This window comes from Lonchura striata, chromosome 2, assembly GCF_050655825.1.
Source record: "Lonchura striata isolate lonStrDom1 chromosome 2, ASM5065582v1, whole genome shotgun sequence".
NCBI classification, from domain to species: Eukaryota; Metazoa; Chordata; class Aves; order Passeriformes; family Estrildidae; genus Lonchura; species Lonchura striata.
The window spans coordinates 72921215-72938330 of NC_140704.1; the positions used below are offsets into that span (position 1 = coordinate 72921215).

Below are 17116 nucleotides of genomic sequence, written 5' to 3' on the forward strand. Positions count from 1 at the left end.
TTTTTATTCTTTTGACAAGTTTATTGATGACTGGAAATTGCTAACTGCTTATTTTAAAATATTGGATCAGAATAAAAATTAATGAGGACAAGACAGGAAATTGATTTTATCACAATAAACAGATGTTGTCTTCAAAATAATTAAAACATCATCTTTAGTCAGCAGAATTATGTCTTTAGAACAAAAACAGAAATATCCATGTTGATCTAGTGAGATCAACATATATGGGGAGAATATAGTTATTATCAATGCATTAAAGGAAAATTACTATAAATATGGCATAGCAACACTAATTCAATATAATGCCTTTTATTTTTCAAATTATTTCTCTCACTGATCAAAGCCTTATCTCAATAAATGAGCTTTCAAAGAGTTTACAGAGAATTAATTGTTTGTATTTACAATATTTTCAAACAGATGCTTCTTTCTGTAACTCTTTTTGGATTTGTAAGAATTAGCAATGTGTATCAACTTTTTGACACAGAAAGCTAGTCCTTGGGTGAGGAATAATTCTTATGATGCTCCTACTGCCAGTGAATTGGTACTTTAGTGCACACAGATGCTTCAAGATTTTCACAAATAAACCAGAAAATATTTAAAAATTGGTTGAAATGGAAATAATCTATTTCCCCCTCCTGTTAGAAGTGGGACTGTCAGCAACATCTGACTGCCTTGAACTCATAATGCACAGGTGTATTACCCTGAAATATGAAGTACTGGATTGATAGCGCAATTGACTCAGAAAGACTGACAACAAAATGAATCTCAGGAAGTGCCCTAGATGTCCTTCTAAAATGTAAAAAAAAAATCTGTGACCAGCCACTTACATTTAAATATCTATTCTTGTACTTAACACATTCATAATGCTCACAAATGTGCAGTCTGTCTTTTCAGAAGACATTTTGGGTAACATTCCGAGCTTTGCTGTTCTCTGTGTCAGTTCATCAATGAACATGGAGTAAATCTCTAGGCAGGTAAGGCAGCAGAGATAACTGTCCAAGTATCTTGCTGAATTGCTTTTCAAGTTAGACATATATTCCTCCACAGGATGTTAATGACAGATTTAGTATACCTGGTGGTCCTGGAGCACCTCTGTCTCCCTTTTCTCCCTTTAAGTGTGCTGAACTGTGCAGTTCCCAGGAATCTCCATTTGTTTTGCTGCCTGCCACAATAGCATCACAAGTTCATAAGAACTTGAAAACAGCAGAGACTGTAGCAGTGAAAACCAAACACTGAAAGTGGGTGCAGACTTTTCCATGTATGTGGGACACATGGTTCCTGTCCCTCCATGCTTCTGTCACTCATGATCTTTGAATGGCTGTCTGACTGTCTTCTCTTATCAACCCCAACATGTGCAAGACAATCTCTCTCTCACAAGTCAATCTTTTACTCCCTTTTCCCTAACCACCCAGCCTAAGATCCTCTGGTTCTATTTTTCCATTTGTGAATTTCACTGGAGGAGATGCAGAAACAGTTCTCAATTACGAATGAGTGTTGCATACTACATCTTCCCTTCCCTTCCCTTCCCTTCCCTTCCCTTCCCTTCCCTTCCCTTCCCTTCCCTTCCCTTCCCTTCCCTTCCCTTCCCTTCCCTTCCCTTCCCTTAAAAAAAAAAAAAATAAAATAACTTATTTAAACCAAGGTAGAAGAAAAGAATTACCCACCATGGTTATTAAGAACTTCTTGATTTCCAGTATAGGGAGGGCTCACCTTCAGATGAAAAAATCCATTACAAATTATCCATACATATTAATCAATGGCAATGCATTTCTTAGTGCGACGTGACTGAAAAGCCTGGCAAGTTTGCATGCTAGTAAATATTATAACAACACTCTGGGATTATTTCCACTTTGACAGGGTCTGAGTATTAGCTGATCAAATTTTTATGAGGATTACACACTCTTTGACATGCAGCATGCTTTCAGCAAAAGGGTAATATCATGCATTTTGGGGGCATCAGCAAATCCTACTCTCAGTTGTGCCAGTGAAGCATCAGAAAACTCATTCTCCAAGAACAATTCTGAATTTACAATACTGTGTTTGGAAGCAGAATTTGATTTTTGATCCTGAGATAACAGCTTGTGTTTATAATACTCTTCATCAGACTAGGGCTATGTTATGTCTGATGTTAACCTGTGCTTCAAATGCATTGAAACCACAGTGGGGAGACAGAAGCTATTCTAGTCTACCCTATTCTGTCACCAGCTACCTGTAACAACAGTGGGCATGCTACCTACCTCTGTGCCTGTCTTCAAAACAGGGACAATGTAGGAACTGAAATGTAGCACAAGGCTTGGAAATCTCGGTACTTTCTAGTACTCTTTATAGGAAACTAAGTAAGTGTATGAAAAAATGGAAGTTGCTGCATCTGGCTAATCCTGTAGTACTAGCCCACAGAAGTCTTACTCACATGGATAGCTCCATTAACTTCAGAAGTTCAGTGCCCATGAAGAAAAACTGGAGGGCTTCAGTCTGTAGTTCTTTATCGGCACTCATTTATGTAGGCATGAACAGCAGACTTCTTATCTATGAACTTGGATAGGTTTAGGAGATTACTCACAGATGTAGGACAAATCTATCCAGCACACTCAGATGCATGAAGAGATGTTTACAAGTACATGTTTTTACTTGTGCACATTAAAGTTAGTGCTATTTTTCACTGATGGTAACCTTCTGGAAAAGTGGCTATTATTAGCTGAAATTCAGAGAAAATAGGCTTGTTTTATCTGAATCATTCCACAGAGAATCAGAGGAGAGTTGAGGCTGGAAGGCATCTCTGGAGGTTGTCTACCCTGAAGGAGGATCAACTACAGCAGGCTGTTCAGGGCCTCATCCAGTCAGGTTTCAGAAGTGAGGCTGACAAATACGTATGTGATTATGGACATATGTTATCACTGTACTACAATGTTATACAATGGGAGTGAGAAGATTTAAGGGAGAAATTCAGAGGTAAAAAAATGATGTGTGGAGGTGGTAGGCAAAAAATGTAGAAATGGAAAATTACCATATTTATTTATGGTAATTGGTATGGCTATTTATCATTAATTCTCTGAAAAGATCACAAGTTGGGATACAACTTTTTTCAGCAGTAAGGTTAGGGTGATGATGAGTATCAATAAATTTCGTGTAGAGGAAGTCAAGAGCTGTTTCTCTAAAATCAGCGAAAAAGAACTGGAATGCAAATTGGAGGAGAAAGCACAGTATTACTTGGAGCTATACTGTTTAACAGAAAAGTATAACCCTACACTATTCAGAGGTGGACTGTGGCTCCCAAAGACAGAATCCTTTCCAAGTACATATGCCACAGTTGGATATTGCCCTAGGGAAAATATTTCCAGGACGGAACTATACTCACCATTCATTCTAGGATGCAATTTCTGTAATTCATTAAACAAAAATTGAATTTTTATATTTTCATATTCTGAAAATATGAAACCCATCTCCTTTCTTTTCATACTATGTGTGAAACTGCAGGTGCTTTGAAGGCTTTGTCATACTCTTTGAAAAGGAGGGGCAGATCTTCACTGGCTGCAATTCTATGTGAACAGTGCATTTGAGGGTCAAATAAAGAACATGATCTCTCTTTTCTGATGCATTTTTCATGCCACAATGAAACACATAACAAATGTTATTTTGGCCAGGGAAATGAAAAACAGCTAAGGACATAACAACATGGGGACTGTATCTATACATATAACTAAAAATACATGTACCTGTATGCATACACATTCAGGTCCCCAAAGCAACTCCTAAACTATGGAAACACAAGCTTTGAAAGGCATTGAAAGTATTAGAAAAACAAGCAATCAAGTACTTTAAGCAAAAGAGTCCAGTGTTTTTTGTTCTGTTATATATTTTATACATGGCTAAGTTTTCATAAATGGCTAAACACTTGAAAATCTATTATCCTGAGGAACAAGTAAAACACATCTCTGGTGCAAAGCAGAAGGCAGGGGGAGAAAAGCTGCAAGGTTATGGTGTTTAGGTGTACAGCTGCTTTGGTTATGTTCTGTTATGGCCATGCATCCTGCTAAGAGCAGATTCTGCATGTGTCACTTACTGGCATTTTGCAATGAGGCCTGGGAGGGACTGGGAAAACTGTCTATTGAAAACAGGAGGGAAATTACTTTAATGAGCATAGGTATGATACAGCATGTAACACACCATATAAACCTAGCAGTCATGATGGGGCTAAGCCTGGAAACAAAACCACCACCTCCCTAGAAGAAAGCCCAGCTGGCTGCCAGATCTGTCATCCCTCTCTGTGGGGCCGTGGGGACAAAACTCTTCCCTGACACTGGCTTTGGTTAAGAGATCTTTTTTCTCTGCACACAAACAAGGTCATCCACAATGAGCGGTGTAGACTGAAACCAGTTTTGATGTTTCCTTTTGCAGACTGCTTCTAGAGCAGCACATTTCTGCTACAAACCAGTCACTGATCCCCAGTTGCACTTACTCCTTTGATAAAAAGAATACGTCCTGGAGGTCCGGGGGGCCCTGGGGGTCCAGGCAAGCCAGGAAGACCCTGGAAAGAGAAAGTGAAAGAAGGAAGATAGTAGACAAAAAATAAACCCCGACTGCAAACTGGAACACCTAAAGCACTGAATATTGAAACTAATGTCAGTATATCTCTCATCCAAGGAAAATTAGGTATTTGACACTGATCTAGATCTCTCAAAACTGCTAAGATTCATACATTTTCAAGTGCCAGTCAGATATGTACATGCTAATTAGCAACCATGTGGAACCCTGGTAGACTGGAGGCGTGACTGCCTTTTACAAAAAATGCATGTCAGCTCTTAACTGTGTAATTTGAAAACTTGGCACAAGGCTGTTTTCACCTTTCAGTTCACATCAATGCAACTTTCTGTATGGTGACATATGTAATCTCATCAAAAATTAGAGATCCATTAGATTTTATCTTCCCTGAGCACTCCAGGAAGGACTACTAGAACATGAAGCCTCTTTTGTTTGCTTGTTTGCTTTAACCTGTCAGCCTGGTGTACATCATCTAGCTATATTGCTATAATATCTTTTGTGTGGTTAAGGCAGACAATCCAGAAAATGAACTTTAATATTATTTGAAGATATGGAGGAAAGGAAAATCTATTCTTATATTTTCTGTCAATGGGTAGTAATTTTTCCTGTCATTTTCTTCCAATTCGCATTTGTCTAACTTGTTTTCACTTTCCAGGAACTATGTTTCTATTTATACCTTCTTCTAGGGGTGTAAGCCACATTCAGTATCTGGTCTTTTTTTACTGTGGAGATACCAAAATACTTACAAATTCTGCAAAAATACCTACCAATTCTCAGTCTCCCTGTTACTCACATAAAGCAGTATCATCTCACTTATATTTATTGTCTAGAAAGAAAAGACACTTGTGCCTTGCAATTTGTGTGCTGTTTTTTTTTTTTTTGAAAAAACTAGAACCAGAGGCTTTCTATAACAGAATCCATTTACAAAAAAGTTCTCTACTGAAATACAGTGATACTGACTTTATGCTAAAATAGTAACATACCGTTGTAAATTTTTTCTAGCATTATCTCTGATGCAGATGAAATAGCATTAGCTGCTGTTGTGGTATGGGTACCCATTTTCTTAGCACAGATAGTTGCATGACATCAGAACAACCACACAAATGACTCTGCTGTTGTGAAGCTTATTGCAGTGCTAGTTCTTGTGTGGGCCAGTTTCAATGTTTGTCATGAGATAACTTGTCTGAAATCTTTTAATGAGGGCAGACTTACAACAACAGGAGCTTGGTTCATCACTTGTCATTCCACAATTACAGGTTGTAGGTGAGCATGAATATGCTGTCCTCTGTGCAGAGGTCATTGTTTTGGATACATGTACATGGCAAGCATAGCAGGTAGCAGGTATTAGTGAGTATCTCCTTGTTGGTAAGGTAGATACCACTTCCCTGTGATATGCTCAAGTGTTGTTTGTACCTGGGCTAGAAAGGTCAGAACCTGTGGGAGTATCTTCACATCATGAGAAGTCACACTGGTGGCCTGGATCAGGAAGTCTTTGACATATATAAAAAAACTGGAATTCCAAATCCTTTGTTATTTGAAGCTGCTATGGTAGCAGTGAGTGGCACACATAACTGTTGCACCTGGGAGCTGACACAACTATGTGTATCTGCAAGAACTGCCCAGACAGACCAAGAAGATGACTTTTCAATGACTGCTGCTAGATAGGAAAAGTAGCAGAAACACAACTATTTTTAGAACATCTCAGGTTTTTAGTCCTATCATAATTTGAAAATAATCAATATAAATCAGACTTCAGATTTTAACAGATTTTATTTTTCAACTAATTGAAATACAATAAACTTACATTAAGTGCTTCACCTCGATCACCTTTCACACCTCTCAGACCATTCAGTCCTGGACGGCCCTGAAATAAATAGAAATAATTTAGTACGTGTCAGAAGCAAGCTTTCCTATCTTTATCTCACTTGAGAGTATAATACATACTGGGCGTCCTGGGAAGCCAAGCTCTCCTTTGGGTCCAGTAGGTCCTATTGGTCCCTGAACAACAAAAAAAAGTCATTATGACCCATTTTGTTGACCTATATTTGATTACTTAGAATAAGAAACAGTACATTAAAAATCTGTCTGTGACTGCCTATAGAGACTGCACAGAACACTGTCTCTGCTTGCTCTCCTGAGTGATCTCAGAAGCTGAGGGCTACATGTTACAGTCACCTATCTGAAATGAAGTCTGCATTCCCAGACCCTTGTAGGGTGTGCAATTCAAAACTGATTCACCATGTATTGAAGAAAAATTAAATGCATCAGTCAGGAAAAGAAAATGAAGTTAGAGATGTATTCTTTGCTCATCTTCTTCCCCCCCTCCTTTTTTATTTCTAATTATTTTTGAATCAGGCTCTGTGAGGAAGTATCTGTGGATTGGCCTAAGAATTCATGCAGTACCAGGCTTCTACATGCCTCTCACCAGCCTGGGTTTGTGGATTCATGGGGCTGATAGTTGAAACAGACTCTTTCCTTCTTTATACAAGTTTGACTGACTCAGCAGGCTCCACAAAGTAATACAAGCCACTGGAAAAAGAGGGGACAAGCAGGCTGCCTGGGAAAGGTGGCCCAAGACTATGGATGGCCTATGATGGGGCATTTGAAAGCATGCAGCTCCTAGGCAGCCTGTGAGTGATCAACAAAAAGCAGCAAATCTGAGGATCTACAAACTTTCAACTTATGTCAGCTTTCTGAAACTCACAGAAACCACAAGGGTCTAGACAACCTCTTCACATTTGTGTCAGCCTATCTGGTTTCATTTCCTTTTTTCAGTCTGCTGAAATGCTGAGATACTCCTTCTTGCATTACTTGTTAAATAATCTGTCTGTAGATCTCACACAGATACCACTTACATGTGATAGTGGGTGTGTTTAACCCTTCACATGATATCTTTTCAGTGAAAAGTGATATGTACATTAATGAAAAATTTATCTGATGAAAAAGACAGTTTCTCTTATAATCTAGCTGAAATTAATGGATTAATTGTTGTAATTTTTCTCCTGCTGAAACTGAAGACTGGATTAGACCTGAAATTCATAAGCAGTTACCATATGAACATATTCATTTATAATGTCACCATTGTAATCAGAATTTAAAGCTGAATTTATTGTCAGCTGAAACGACTTGCAGGTGGTAAGACTTTTATTAATCTTCTATTTTATTTTCTGTTTGAAGGCAATTTCTACCCATGTGATCAAAGTTAATATCCATGTCTCAAGAAGGCAAAAGATTGCTGGTGAATTTCAATATTGTGCCCCAAAATTTCAAAATTCAACTCACCTTTCCATGATATCATATCCAGTAATGATGTTTGGGGAAAAAAAAAGCAATCCACAATCTTAAAAAAAAAAGCAATCCAAAACCATTTTCCTATTTTCCTACCATTCTCTGGTACCTGAGCCTTTAAAGATTATGTAAATCTGAACTTTATTCAGCAGTGAGGACAATTAGAAACAGACTTCTTTTTCAGTTTAAATAAAAAGCCGTGTCTGATCCCATGGTTTAACTGGGATTTCAAACATTAACAATGTGAGAGTTGTGTAAACTGGGGCCACTTTTACTATTTCCTCTAAGTACCAGCCCAGTCTGTCAGGTGTTAGCAACTCCCTGGGACAAACCAGCCATCACAGCTAGAAGTAAAAGAAGGAAGCATGGAAGCCACAGGAGTTTTTCTTACCACCGAAGTTTCAATTACAACAGCACAGTAGATCTGGGCAGACTGACACTGAGGTTCTTACTAAGTGCTTCACCGACAGGGAACAGCATAATCCAGCATATAAAAGATTCTCATTTCTCCGGTGGCAGGAGCCTGGGTTCAGTCTGTTGCTTCTGCTTTTGCTAACAACTGTACTGACCTCCTGACTATCTCTAGTTCCCATCTGCCAAACTACTGCTTCGTTGTAGCTCCTTGTGCTCCAAGCTCCTGTGATCCTACTGTCTGCTCATCTGAAGTCTCAAAAAGGAGCAGAGCAATGACTAGGGATTTGATCTTAAATTCTGGAAATTTGTGTATGGGTCTAAGAGCAAAGAGGAGCAATCAGATTACCCTGCTACCTCAAAGTTGTTCCTGGGCCAGAGACTCACTTGGAGCAAAGTGGAACAGAACCATTGCACTAAAACCTTTAACAAGTTATCTGTCAGAGTTTCTGGTGCAGCACTTGAAGATGTATATTTTTGCTGTACAGGCCTCACATTAAGTACAGATGGATTTTTTTCCTATGGAACAACACCAAATTGTATCACCCCATTACCAGCAATGATCAAAGAGGAGTTCTGTGCTCAGAAGAGAACTGGCTGAGCAAAGCCTTGAGACAGGCTCCATGTGCCAAACTTTCCTGAAGTGTAACCATTCCCACCAGTGCTGGCAAGACCTTCCTTATCTACTTGCTGAACTGTATGATGCAACTCATGGCAGTATAAAAGAAGATGTAAAACACAGAGTTTGGGGCTGAGAGGAAAAGGACATGTCTGCTGGATGCAGGATGCACAGCAAGTAGCAGTGAATGCAAGCCAGAACATGAGGAATTCCAAATAAATATAAGAAAAATTTTTTTTACTCCAAAGTTTTTCATATGTCTGGAATGCGCTGCCCAGAAAGGTTGTGGAATTTCTATCCTAAGAGTTGTTGAAAACTTCACTTGATAAGTTCCTGAATTAAAGAGACCTGCTCCACATAGTGACGTGCATAAGGTCATCTCTGAAGTCCGCTTTTATTCAAAGTTATTGTGTCAAGCTGAAAGGGTAGATAATCTTGCAGTCATACAAGGAGAAGGATAAGGAACATCCTTTCTGGTAAGTTAGGATAGCCTCCTCAGGGATTCTGATACACAATAATTTAAAAAGCAGTTCTTCAGCACCCAGTTATCCCCTTTGGAAAGCTACAGAAATGAATGTAAAAATCTCCTACACACCTTCATGTACAGAAATGTCAGCACTCTACTAACATTCACTAAGCCATAACAGTCACCAGGATACATCAAAAGCAGAAGCAAAGAAACATCCTTTACATCCTTGATTTTTTGAATACTAGACAGAAGAAATTGGTGCCCTAACACTGCTGAGTCTGGGCCACTGTTCTTATTTTATAACTAATTTATTGTGCTTTCTTACAACCTCCCATATCCAGTCAAAAGTATCAGACCAAATACTTGAAAGCAGGCCTCTAAATCCTGATTTTGGTACATGGTCTTACTCTACTGCCTGGTGTACAACTTTCTCAGAATCCAACACAGTTGCAGTTTATTGGCATTGACAGAAATTGAGCCAATGCAATTAGTTGTTTTAATGTAAATCATACAAACAGAGAATAATTAAGGTAGAAAGAGTGTCACCCTCTTGCAAAACCCCTTGCATACAAGACAAACTTGTTTATTAGGCTTGTAGGTTAGGTCATGCCACTCAACACCGTGTTCCAGAATCCATCATCTCTCTGTGTCCCCTTGCTCCAAATATGACACAAGAACAGATGAGAGAACAAGAGGAAAGAGGAAAAAAGGAAGCTTTAATACAAAGGATTCTTCAGCTTATATAGACTGATACGATACATTCTACTTGATTAGCCAGATAATAAAACATCTTTCTCACACCGTCCTTGAGAAGAACAGAAAAAACAAGGTGGAAAAACACCACCTGCAGATTCTTTATACTAACAAGTTATCACATTCTTACAATTCCCTAAAAATTCTCACAAGCCACTGTGAGAAACTCTTGCCATTTCTCTCTCCCTGACCAGGCTGTCATCCACATCTCTGGACACCCATTTCTTTGTTTAATCACTTTTAATGTGAATTTTTGCCTTTATATCGATATATGTCACAAGCTGGAACTTGTGATCCTTGTTACTTCTCTTTTTACTGTGTACCTCTGAGAAGGACCTGACTTTTTTTAAATGATTCCTTTTCAGGACACAGCAGGGAGCAATTAGAGCTCCTCTCAGTCTTTTATCTTCAGAGCTAAACAAACCCAGTTCACTCAGAGTCATACATCTGACAATATTTCACTGATGGCTTAGACAGTAACAGATACATTTGTTCTACCAGAATTTAAGCTCTGCAGTAGTTACATATGTTACCACATATGTAACAAACACATTTTTTTCTGAAGGACACTGATGACCCTGAAGCATGAATTCTCCTTATCATCCCTACTCAGAAGGAATGAAAAGCTAAACCATACTACCTTTACATTTACTAATATCTGTAAGGCCAAAGCAAAATTAAAAAATAAGAAATCATTCTTCTTTGGAATCATCTTACCATTGGTCCCACTGGTCCCATCACTCCAGCTTCACCCTGTTGAGGACCAACACAGAGAGAGCAATGACAAGGAGAATTCCCACAAAGTCTAGCAGAGGTGGCTGGTAACATGGCCACCAAATAATTCTGGAGGAACACAACACAGTATTAGCTCACCTTCTCTCCTTTTCTTCCTAATAATTCAGTTAAAGATCCATCAGCAGAAATGATAGCTCCTGGTTCTCCCTTTTCACCCTGCAATTATCAGAGTAATTACTGCTTACAAAGCAATTCCCAGTGAATCAAAAGAAGTCAGGGCAGCATTACTTTTGTTTGAAGCATGACAGATTAGTCATGCTGTGATATCAAACATAAAGTGATATCAGCATGAGTAGGGTAAATCTTGATTCTGGCGAAGAAGAGAGATGATCTTTCTAAAAAAAAATAAAATACACTAAAAATATCTCCCTGAGATTAAGAAGTTCTTACTAAAAAATAATAAAAAAAACCCCACATAATTTGCTCTCCATAGAGTAACTATGTGAAACATGTTGTGTTCACAAAAGGTCTCTGCCAAAGGCAGACAGGTTACTGGTGTCTTCTTGTGTACCATCACCTTAATGGTCAGTAAATCCTGCTGGAAATGCACCATCTTGCTAAACCAGTAAATATTCAGATTTTATTATCAGGAAAGCATGAATCATTCTCTCTATATGGCTGGTATGATGCAATCTCATTAACTTTAATAAAGGCCAGGTCCCAGCACTCAAACTGTGACTCTCTGCATTCCTGTTATACCACCACGGATTACACTTCTCAGTGCTAAGTGCATGGTTCCCACTATGGATCTTTCAGCTGTAACTTTTCCTATCTCAGGCAGCTTGCTACAGAACCTTTCCCAAGATCTCAGGAAAGAAATCTAGCCTGAAGCTAGCAACTGTATTGCCGATTAAAATGACAGTCCATGTTATAAACCTTTCAATGAACTTTAAGTGTTGTAACTAAATTCTTCTCACAGGTTCTTAAACTATTGTGAGTCTTTGAAGTCTCCCTGAAGATAATTTGGATACTTTAGAGTCTCCCCAAGGCTTGGTTGGCTTCACTGACTTTATCCTCTGTGAGAATTTATGGACCTGAGGTTGAATTCCATGATCCTTTAAGTAAAGGTTTCTGCACAGCTTCACTGTGGATCCCAGACTTCATCACTTTTGAGTATAGCCTGCTGTTCACAGCTCAGAAATGCCATCAGATACATCACTATATTTTTGGTGCATCCAAAATTACATGCTTTCAAAGCTTTGAGTTCTTGACAAAGTGGATGCCAGAAGCAAAGAAAAGCATGAACCAAAAAACAAAAGTAAATAGCTCCACAACCTAAACCAAAAATCACCCAACTGGTTCTAAGGTTGAGCTTGATCTTTTAACACATTTTATAAAAGAACAGGAAACCTTATGATAAACAGGGACTGGTATTTGTGGCCTGAGATCTTTCCTTCTGAGCAATGATAATGCTGTTCATCTGCTATCCCATTTAAACGATAATTAACCATTTCCAAGTCTTCCTATTACTTGTGAGAAAGTGAGCTCAGCTACTTAGAAAGAATAAGCAGAAAGTGGTTTTGCTTTTCTTTTTTAGTATCCCCAAGATACTAGATATTCCTCTCCCCTGCTTCCTGAAGGTGGATAAGAAGGGGAAAAAACTGGAACAGCTGCAACAGTATTTGCAAAAGAGCAGAGTCAGTCTTTAGAAACCTCTCAGCAGTGCTATAAAATACAGACTTCTTGTGAAGAAACAAGGGAAATAATCTTTGAAGAGCACTCCTCAAATCTTATATTTTCTTTGGGAATTGGAAATTGCAATCTTCATTCTGTAGGCAAAGCCCTCTCTGGCATAGGAGGAAGAACAGATTGATCTTTTTTTTGCTTTTGGATAGGATTCCAGGGTGTCAGCATAACAATCAGCTGGCAAGAAGAGGTCACATCATGTTTAATGTTTAAAGAGACTTAACCTGATAAGTGCATACTGTGCTGATGAATTTCAGCACTGGGACAGGAAGATTAGCTCTTGGTGAGATTATATCAGGGGATGCCATTTAGCATTTTCACATTCTCCCTAGTCCATTTTTCACATGAACTTATTAAAATCACAATTCCTAACAAAATTAGAATCATTAAACTTTTAATGTCATTAAGTACTTGTCATCTAACACATTTCTCAGCATATACTTTCCCCTGTGCATTTTTTCCTACCTGTTGTCCTTTAGGTCCTTGTGATCCAGGCAAACCAGTGTCACCTTTTGGACCTCGAGGGCCCTAGACAAAAACAAGCACATAAATCCATAGTGATATTTGTGAAGAATAGGGAGCTAGGTTATTTTACTAAATGTAATTTTAAATTACTGGCAAACTTTCTTAAATCACTCTGGTTAGAATCTAAAAATTCTTACAAGACTAAATTGCTCTCTGAATAAAGTTATTCCCTAAACCAGATATCACATAAGGAAATTTTTTAGAAAGACCAAAATGTAAAAATCCTGATGTTTATCACAGTGTAGATGATACATACATTCACAAAGGGAAATAAGCAAACATTAATAAAAATGGAAATTCAACCTAAAATTTGCTATTTCTTCTGTACTTAATCCTCTTTCTCTCCATGATCATTCAGCCAGACTGATTTTCAACAAAATTTCTGAAGATATAATTTTAACAGTATGTAAAAAAAAAAAAAAAAAAAAAAGAAAAAAGAAAAAAAAGAGCATGTGAAATAGAGCTTATGTATTTGAAAACAAGATGATTTCTTTATCTGTTTTGTGGGGAAAGCATTCCCATCAGATAAGATTGTACTTTACAATCTTCCAAGAGCATTCAGAAACATTCTTTTTACCCACCAAGATCTAAACTCAAGTCTACATAATTTCTGCATTTGTCAAGAGATAAATAAAACACATGAGGTGAGAACAAGAATGGTATTTTCATGTCTGTAGAAATTCTATAAGGAACCAAAAATTCATTACATCACCTTCTAAATGTTATCTGCTCTTTTTCAAATGAAATATACTTTTAAGGAGGTTCTTCCCCTTTCTTTGGTTTTCCATGCAGTCCACAATACTCAGGACTCAGAAAGCAACCTTCTGTAGAATTTTGGGCAATTTGCCAGCATTTTGTTAACATCTTTTGTCAGCTTTCCCAGTTTTCAGCTTAATTGTTCTAAGGCAATAGACAAAGGATCCTGAGACCATATGCATGCTCTGAACTGCAGAACAATCATAACAAGGGAAAGTAATTCATCACACTACACAGAATATGAATACAATAATTAGAACAATACTATCTGAAATCATAAGCCAAATAATCACAGAATCACAGAATATTCTGTATTGGAAGAGACCTACAAGGATCATCAAAGTCCAACTCTTGGCTCTGCCCAGGACACCCCAAGAGTCATGCCATGTGCCTGAGTGCAATGTCTAAACACTCCTTGAATTCTGTCAGGCTTGGTGCTGTGACCATTTCCCTGTGGAGCCTGTTCCAATGCCCAACAAACCTGTGGGTGAAGAACCTTTTCCTAATATTCTAAACCTCACCTGACACAACTTCAAGCCATTCCCTCAGGTCCTGTCACTGGTCACCCCAGAGAAGAGATCAGTGCCTGCCCCTTTTCTTCCCCTCACAAAGAAATTGTTGACTTCAATGAAGTCTCCCCTTAGACTCGTCTTCTTCAGGCTGAACCGGCCAAATGACCTCAGCTGCTTCTCACATGGCTTCATTTCAAGGCCCTTCACTATCTTCACAGCCCTCCTTTGGACACTCTATAACAGTTTAATGTCTTTCTTACATCGCAGCACCCGAAACTGTCTCCAGCATCCAAGGTGAGGCTGTCCAATTACAGAGCACAGTGGGACAATCTCCTCCCTTGCCTGGCTGGTTATGCTGTGCCTGATGCCCTTCAGGCCACAGCTGGCCCTCCTGACTTCCAGGGCACTGCTGACTGATATTCAACCTGCCACCAACCAGGACCTCTAGGTCTCTTTCCCTGGCACTTTCCAGCATGTCATTCCCTGGTTTACATGCACAACCAGGGTGACCATCCTAGGCACAGAATCTGCCCCCTTCACCGTGCAATGCCATGCTGCAATTCTTAAGTCACTACTCATCTCTAGCTGATACAGCTGGTGATCCTTCAGCCTTCCAGTTTATGTAGGTATCTCTGCAGGCTCTTTCTGCCTTGGAGGGAGTTAACAACTCCTCCCAATTTTCTATCATCTGAAACTTGATATCCCTCCAAGTCCCATGTCTAAGTCGTTAATGAAGATGTTTTTACATGTATGGCAGACTGAGCACAATAGGTAGGTAGCATAGCAAAAGGCACCGTTTGATACTGTGGTTGTGAAATGCTTATATGGTAGCCCTGGTATGTTTTTATGAAAAATCATAAATATTTCCTAAAGGATAGAATAAAAAGGGAACATCTTTGTAGTGATGACAAAAAAAAGCCTGAGGAATAACACATTTACAAATATATATATATACATATATATGCGCAGATAACATTTAGAAGTCCGTTTGTTCCATTTGTTTCTCCTATATGGCATAGACCTTTCCTTAGGTTGTAATTTTCCATTAATTACACCCAGATTTAAACTACAGAACTGACACTGAGATAAGCTTAGTGGAGTGTACTTAATTTCCAACAGAATAAATTTCTAACTTGGTTGGTAACTTCCTAAGACCTGCAGCATCCTATGTGAAATTAGACTTCATGCAAATTGTGTACAAATAAATTTTAAAGAATATTAATCTATTTTGAAAAGTATTTTAAAATCCTAGGAAATATGTTTAAACCCTAGGTAATTAATACTTACAGGAAATCCTGGTAGACCTGGCTTGCCATCTGGCCCCTGCAAAATTTTAAAAATCACACCCTTTAAAAACACATATTACAGACTTGCAAACAGAGTATGCATTTTTCATGTATTGTGTGATTTGTGAATATCAACTCATCTACTACTGAATTAAGAACTTCATTCATTTGACAGTAAAGATGTGAATCTCCACAATACCCTATGCTTCTAACTTAGCATATACTCTCAAAAACTGTTGAGGCAGAGATCCTGAAAAGACTGAAAAAGGATGACATTTTCTACATATGAAAGGCATGCAACCATTATTCAGCCTCCTCTGAATCTTTTCCAGATACTGGCACAGAGACCACAGAAGCTGCCCAATTTTCCCATTTCGGTCCTGGATGTCTTTGGATAGAAAGCAGGGTGTGTGAATAGAATCACAGATTGGGATATGTATTGGTTGTATTTAAGATTTCCCTGTTCTGGTAACTGCAGAGAGACAGTTTAATTCTGGTTCAGATCAGCAGAATGTTTATTTCCCCATTCACTATGAGACTGCACCTCTTTCCTGATTAGAGTTAGAGCTTTGAGACTGAGGTTCAAATCTTTCTCACTGCAACTGCTCTTCAAGCTACAGGACCTACTTCTGTTTTATAGGAATGTGACTCTAACATCTATCACAAAACAAAGATTTTAATTACCTGTGGCAAGTACTGTGGCAGAGCTCACACAAGGGGGCCCATACTGTCCTGACATCCTATTATGTCCAGGGATTAGGAGAACCAGGTATTTGAGACATACATGAAAATACTCTTCCATGAAAACTGTTTTACCATAAGCATGGCTGGATGCAGACACAATAACATGAAGTTGTTCCATGGTTTAACAAGTGGAAAAAGCTATGCTAGGCTAGCAGAAAAAGGTTACAAGCTGCTGCTGGAGCTAATGCCCTTCTTCCCAGTTCAATGACAGATTCAGCAAATATTTGTTTTGGGACAGCAGTAATGATAAGATACAAAATTTTTGCAAACTTAAGCTATGTAGAGTGAAATTCTGCTATTGGCTATGAAGATTCTGACTTTCCTTGTTTCATCAGGGGTTCAATGTGGAGGAATCACAGTGCTCACTAACAAGAAAACAGATAAAATTAAATACACAAACTAGAATTCACAAATGAAACTAGCTGTAAAGGGAGGTGCTTAATTTGTGGTGGTGAAAATTTTGCAATATGTTTTACACTTTTGGGCAAGTTTGAATAGACTCCACAGCTTGGAAAAGGTAGATTTCTCTTTGAATCCAGTTCTAGGAACTTGAAATCATTACCAAGAAGCGTTCAGGATTTCAAGTATTTGAACTATTTTGCACCTAGAAGAGAACCTGAGTTGTTCTTTCATTAAATTCCTAGTTTTTCATTCACAGCTATAACTTGTGTGAGACTAAACTCATAGACAGGAGCCTAGCATTTCTAGTTGAAGTCTCAAGCAGAAGTGAGCA

General features: G+C 38.5%; 1 protein-coding gene across 3 annotated transcripts in view; it reads right to left on the bottom strand.

Annotated features, from left to right (window-relative positions):
- Positions 1 to 17116, bottom strand: part of COL15A1 (collagen type XV alpha 1 chain) — a 120544-nt gene that overhangs the window by 15251 nt on the left and 88177 nt on the right. For all 3 annotated transcript variants that reach the window (XM_085571572.1, XM_085571573.1, XM_085571571.1), the window contains 10 exons: positions 15641 to 15676; positions 13026 to 13088; positions 10953 to 11030; positions 10797 to 10832; positions 6484 to 6537; positions 6344 to 6403; positions 4457 to 4525; positions 4061 to 4102; positions 1661 to 1710; positions 1073 to 1158 (listed from right to left, as the gene is read on the bottom strand). In XM_085571572.1, coding sequence (XP_085427698.1) covers positions 1073 to 1158; positions 1661 to 1710; positions 4061 to 4102; positions 4457 to 4525; positions 6344 to 6403; positions 6484 to 6537; positions 10797 to 10832; positions 10953 to 11030; positions 13026 to 13088; positions 15641 to 15676 — 574 coding nt within the window. The remainder of the gene's footprint in view (positions 1 to 1072; positions 1159 to 1660; positions 1711 to 4060; positions 4103 to 4456; positions 4526 to 6343; positions 6404 to 6483; positions 6538 to 10796; positions 10833 to 10952; positions 11031 to 13025; positions 13089 to 15640; positions 15677 to 17116) is intronic.